The following is a 6,169-nucleotide window of genomic DNA, read 5'->3' as shown; positions in this document are numbered from 1 at the left end:
CCGCTTCCCCTCGTCTCTCACAGGTCCAACGCGTAGGCGCATTTTGTACGCCAATCGGTCTGTTAACACTATTGAATGTCAGCCGGAAATTTAAAACGAGTCCCCCGACCACCCTATAAGATGTGTTTTATGACTCACCGAATGCTCAAGACGCAGACCACAATTTAGGAGGATAATGAAAGCCAATCAAGAACTGCTATGTACACCCGAATGTTCTTCCGGTCACGGTGTATTTTTTGCGATTAGTTGATGGGAGTCAATTATCTTGAGCCTTTCTCTGTTTTTTTCGGAAAAGAACAGCAGTTTATGCTGTAAACAATATTTCTTAGGACAATACGATCTATTGCATTCGAATTGTTAGATTAAATGAGTGATTTGAATTGAACTGCTAGGTTATCAATTCAATTCGATTCAATAGAACGTTTTTTGAACAAATTTGACTTGACTGCTATTTTTAATTGTTATTTACCTAAATCTCTAACCTTCCCATGAATTGGCCACGAAGATTCATACGTGGAAGCGCCCCATGATCTTTTTGGTTATGTTGAGAAGAGAAGCAAAAGAACTCCATCGTCTTGTCGCTTATCCCCGATGAGTCCATGTATTGTATTCGGCGAGTGGTTTACTGAGCGCTAAACCGTTAGAACCGGCTTGAAAAAAAAGACTCATTCCGGATGAATCATGTCACTGCATCCTTTGCACGAGTGTGTGGGACGTCGCAGACGATGGGCGACCACACCACGATGTATAGTCGCGCAAAAATCAGTCCCAAATATGGTCGAATCGTCCGCGACTGGTTTCGTCAATAATTCGATGTTATCGTCTTCCCTACCGACTGGCGAACCGTGACGAGCAGTCTGCAAAAAATTACGATCACGAGATTATTCTCTCATATTTTCTTAATATTTAAGAGATCTCTGCAACCAATTTCGAACGTATAATATCGTTCAATATCTCGATTGTCGGTCATATCACATTCTTTGCTGCACGAATAACTAAGCTCTCTAACTCGCAACATGAGATAAGATTGTAAGCGTTTTTTTACGTATAAAAAAGAACATAAATTTCGGACGACCGTATGTCTGTTTCAAGTTACGAGATAGAAATGGATCTACATGTGCTTTGCTGCAAAAGACGGACTTACCATTAAAGTGTGAACTTTCCTTCCTTTGTTTCAGCCATAATCGTATGTGTGTCCGTTGAAGTGAAATTTTTTGAAATTTTTCTTTCTAAAATTACATCATGGAATAGTTGATTCTTTGAATTAGCGCACAATAATCCGATGCGAAGACGATCGTCCCGGTGGCGAGCTCTGACGGATACTTTCGAAGCTCCAAATGTGGTGTCCAATGGAACAGCTTGATTTCTAGGGACAAAAACATCAGGGACGCTCTCCAGCGCGCGTTTTGCTTTCTATCTCTATCGCCTAACTCATGGTCAAGCGCTCGCACACCGGTGTGAAGTTTGTGGCGCGAAGGCAATGTAGTATATTGCAACGCGATCACGGTGGGTGACGGTGGAGTGTTATACACGGAGAGCGAGTGTACAGTCGGCGTGAGAGCACGAATGTTGATGGTAGGGAAACTTGGCTGAGACGAAGCGCGAGTTCCAGGAAGAGCGTAATCGCAATTAGTGGCACGTGTATAGTCAAATATGATGAATGACGAGGAATCGCCAAGTGCTGGCCTCCTAGAGAGACTGGCCCCCAGCGGGGATCGCAAAAACGCCGTCACCGCTGATTATGTCGACGGTCATAGGCTCCGCGCCGCAACCGATAGCTTCTCCAGCATCAACGAGAGACCTGTCGATGACATCTCCATAGAGTTCTTCTATAAACCGCACACGATCACCTTACTACTCATCTCTATTGGTGCGGTCATATACTCGGCCTTTACCAGGTAATTTCTGCTATGTTCCCTGATATAACGTGGATATATATAGCATGACTGGATAATATGATCTGTTCGAATAGTTAATTTTTTTCCTCTTGACTTCTCTGATTATTTTTTTTATTTTTGTCTTTACTTTTTCCATGGGACAAGATTCTTTGTGGATCTTTTGTTTTCTTTTATATAATTCACTAAAGTCAATTTTATTCACTGATGATCTTTGAGTCTACTTTTTTGGCTCTTGATTGAAGTTCATTTTCTTCAGATGTAATCATTCGTATAACTCATTTTGATTGTGGACTTATATCTTGAATAAGAGGTAAAGAGATAACGGTTCATTATTTAATCTTCATCAGATTAGTTTTATAACTATATAATATAAAATTGCTTGATAATGTCACACTTAAAATGAGATGATGCAACATTCATATAGAAAGTGACTTTAGTTTTTACATGAGAAAAAGAATTAACTAAAGACAATTTAATGTTGCTGCTAATATTGAATAATATAACATGGAGATATATTTCTATGAATGAAGATCTCTTATGAATTACATTGATTGTGATGTTGACTCGTCCTTGACTTATCTATTATAAGCTACTTGTGATTATGCTTTTGTTCCACAGCATACTATATTTGTTATGTAATATGCTGCTATATTTTATATGAAGCTTTCTTTCTTTGGCATCTTCCTAAATTTCAATTTTAATTATAATAAAAAAATTTAATATGATATCAGAAAATACTTGTAAACCACACATTAAGGAGCTTATTCATTTAAATAAAAATGTTTAAAATTATAAAAAAATTAAAATGTATTTATGAATCTATATTTATATTTCATTAATCTTTATCATCACTTAAAATTCAATTAGAATGAGAAAATTTATGTATATATATATGTTATGACTTCGAGTCACATGCAATCAGATTTTTTCCATCATAATTTACACTTGTTATATGCTAATTGCATTCTCTCGAACATCTTTGATTTCAGAAATACCACCAATGTGGAGGAAAATATGTGGGCGGGTATGCTGTGTATTATGTTTTTCTTCCTCATCATATCCGTCCTAACATTTCCCAACGGTCCATTCACTAGGCCTCATCCGGTAGTGTGGCGAATAGTGTTCGGTTGCAGTGTGCTGTACTTGATGGGTCTACTGTTCATGTTATTCCAAAACTACGAGACAGTCAAGAGGATCCTAGTGTGGGTAGATCCCAGTCTCGCGTCCTTCCATATTGACATGGACAAGGAATACGGTGTTAATTGTTCAGACGTTACGCTGGAGAAGATCTGGAATCATCTAGATGTGTTCGCGGTTGCCCACTTTCTCGGTTGGGCCTTCAAAGCCATCCTTATCCGTCACCTTGGCATCTTGTGGGCCATTAGTGTTATGTGGGAAGTAACTGAGATTGCTTTCGCTCATTTGCTGCCCAACTTTATTGAATGTTGGTGGGACGCGCTTATTTTGGACGTTCTGGTGTGTAATGGACTGGGAATTTGGGTCGGCTTGAAGATTTGCTCCATTTTGGAAATGAGAGAATATAGGTAAGCCAAGTTCACAAACTTGAGGAAAGACTCCTCCAAATTTTACATTTGTTCTTCTGTTTAAAATTCTTTTCAATTTCTTTGTAGAAGTATTATTTTCATATAATTTCGCACTTATATATCTTGTTAATTGAACTTATGTATTTTTATGTGTAGTCTTCTCTTTCTCTATATGGAAGATTTGTGTAACAACATATTTGAAGTATTCTAAGAAGTTTCTCTCGTTTTTCGTAAAAATTTAATAAGCACTGATGTTTTTACATTTTTTTCGGAATACAGATGGGTCAGCATCCGTGATATCGAGAGCACCACTGGCAAGTTGAAAAGGGCAATGCTGCAGTTCACTCCTGGTAGTTGGACGTCGGTTAGGTGGTTAGACCCGACCTGCACTCATATGCGACTAGTCGCGTTGTGTCAGTTAGTAATATTCTGGCAGGTCTCCGAGCTGAATACCTTTTTCTTGAAACACGTCTATGAGTTTCCACCGTCGCACCCATTTGTCGTGGCTAGACTAGTGTTGATCGGCGTCATAGTCGCGCCATCAGTTAGGTAAGAACATTATTTGATTGATGGATACTATGCATGTATGTATATGTGTATATTCAATATAACACCATTCACATTCAATAAGTACACTGTTTCAATTACAGACAATATTATATGTACGTGACTGACCCGACGTGCAGTCGAGTAGGAACTCAATGCTGGGTCTATGGAGCAATCATGGTGACTGAAGCGTTGTTGTGTATACGTCATGGTGCGGCTCTATTTGAACGCACTCAGGCTCTCAACATTCTCTTGTGGCTTCTCTGTCAGTCATTAGTGTCAGTTCTCTGCGTATACGGCTGTGTCTTGTGGCATCAGTACTTTGAGGTAAGATTTTTTCTACTCACGAAAAAATCACTTTCCTTAATTCTATTATTTATATCCAACAGGATATGCATAAACAAAAACTCTGTCTCGGAAAATATTTTATTTTAAATGTTCTTTCCAAAACAGAGTTTTCTGTACTCCTTTTTTACCATACCCTTTTTTGCCACTACATTCATTGTGTTGTTGAATTTTCTAAATTTTGCATTATTCCTGTGTCGTTACAATTTTTCTTCTTTATTACGAGAAGAAACGAGAAAAATGGAATGATAAATTAATAATAGAACGGCAGTATCGCATAAACTCCTTTGTTTCTCTCGATACGCTTAGCCGTAACGGCCCCTTATGTTACCTCAGCAGTTAATCAGCAGTTAAAGTATCGAAGTGTTAATATTTGTAAATAACTTGGTGCTTCCTTCTGTACGCATGTTGCTGATTGCTGCAGACGGGAAAGAAAACGACTTTAAAACGGTCTATATCCCATCTGGGTAAGTTTGGCACGGAAGTAACTTGCAATGGTACGTTTTACAATTAATTGATACAGCACTATCCAACGATCTGCTGAGTTTGCGACAATTCACTAAGCACTCATTTGCTACCACTTAGTCCTGATGTCTGTTTGTGATTTGTCCATGTATAGTCTAACACAGCTGTTTGAGTTGATTGTTTTTAATGGCGAAGAAATTATGAACTGTCCAAATCAATTATAAAATTTTTTTATATAATCAATTATAAAATTTCTTTGTGTATGATGATCAAATCTCTATATGTATTTAATTTCTCTAAAATTTCCGGATACTTTCATGATGGGTTATTGGAATTTTGAACATTCATTTTACATTCTCACTTCTTCTACATACTTCATATATTCAGATCTTTCCTTTTCTTAAATTCTAAGATAAAAAATACACACATATATATAAGTACATAATTATTTTAATTATTAATTATCTAAATTTTATTAAAAAATCTGTGATTTTTTCTAGTAAAATTAAAAGAATAAAACTTGGAGTGTAAATTCTTAGAAAGATTAATAAAACTAAAAAGAAATTGATTTTTATTAAATATTTTTTTTCTATCTTTTCATTCTATCTCTTCATCCTCCTTTTGTCATTTAATGCGATATTTCTCATATCTTTTTCCTTCATTCTATAGTTTTTCTTCACTAACACATTGTCAAAATTTTTAAAATATTTTCATTATGTCATAACTCGGTTTGCGATCGTTGTAGCGAGATTTGACGACGCAATTAATCTGACAAAAGTATTCGTATGGTTGTTTTAGTGGATATGGCTCGCCGTACGAGATCTGTGGAAGCACTGGACAAAAAAGAACTCTGAGAGGCAAAGGAAGAAAAGTACCGAATTGAAGAAGACGATGATGAACTATATAACTAATGAAACTTTCTAGTCGAATAGGACAATGCGTATAAGAATTCATAGGATTCCGAGGAGTGACGATGCGATGCGTGCGTGCGTGCGTGTGTGAGTGAATGAACTGATTACTTGTCACGTACCGTCGTGTGAATCTCCCTAAAACTGTTGTTACTTCGTTCCTGAGAATAGTGAATGTTACCACTTAAACCAGCCTGCGGACGTCCCGATTTGACTGCTCGATTACGTACAAATCGAGCATTATCACATAATCTGTGTCTTGAAAACGTTCCAAAAGTAATTATTTAGCTTATTGTCATTTGTATTGTTATAATCCATATATTAACTTATTATTTCGTATGCATTTGCGACTAAGTTCATAGGCTCCGTCAGGTTTCCTTTTCCGTTCTTTCTCAAGCGTTAATAGTGTTTTACAAACGATGCGCCTGCGATTACGTGTTTACCGAAGCACTGCTTTTAAGCT

At 37.1% G+C, this 6,169-nt stretch overlaps 1 protein-coding gene across 3 annotated transcripts; it reads left to right on the top strand.

Moving 5' to 3' along the window:
- The first annotated feature begins 1,454 nt into the window (after positions 1-1,454).
- Positions 1,455-6,163, top strand: LOC116847314 (phosphatidylserine synthase 1). Of its 3 annotated transcripts, none has more exons than XM_032822187.1 (6): positions 1,455-1,898; positions 2,888-3,442; positions 3,722-3,991; positions 4,093-4,315; positions 4,758-4,800; positions 5,597-6,163. In XM_032822187.1, exons 1-6 carry the CDS (start codon positions 1,654-1,656, stop codon positions 5,650-5,652), a joined length of 1,392 nt encoding a protein of 463 aa, XP_032678078.1. In that variant the 5' UTR covers positions 1,455-1,653; the 3' UTR covers positions 5,653-6,163. The 3 variants fall into 3 exon arrangements, with proteins under 3 accessions (XP_032678078.1, XP_032678077.1, XP_032678076.1); XM_032822185.1 differs by having other exon boundaries at positions 1,457-1,898; positions 4,758-4,830; XM_032822186.1 differs by lacking the exon at positions 4,758-4,800 and having other exon boundaries at positions 1,456-1,898.
- The last annotated feature ends 6 nt before the right edge of the window (positions 6,164-6,169 follow it).

The sequence above is a fragment of the Odontomachus brunneus genome, unplaced genomic scaffold, assembly GCF_010583005.1.
Source record: "Odontomachus brunneus isolate Ranch 3 - 2012 unplaced genomic scaffold, Obru_v1 Obru_scaffold_076, whole genome shotgun sequence".
NCBI lineage: Eukaryota > Metazoa > Arthropoda > Insecta > Hymenoptera > Formicidae > Odontomachus > Odontomachus brunneus.
Note: the sequence above shows the minus strand (reverse complement) of the source record. Positions and strands in the feature narration are given on the sequence as shown.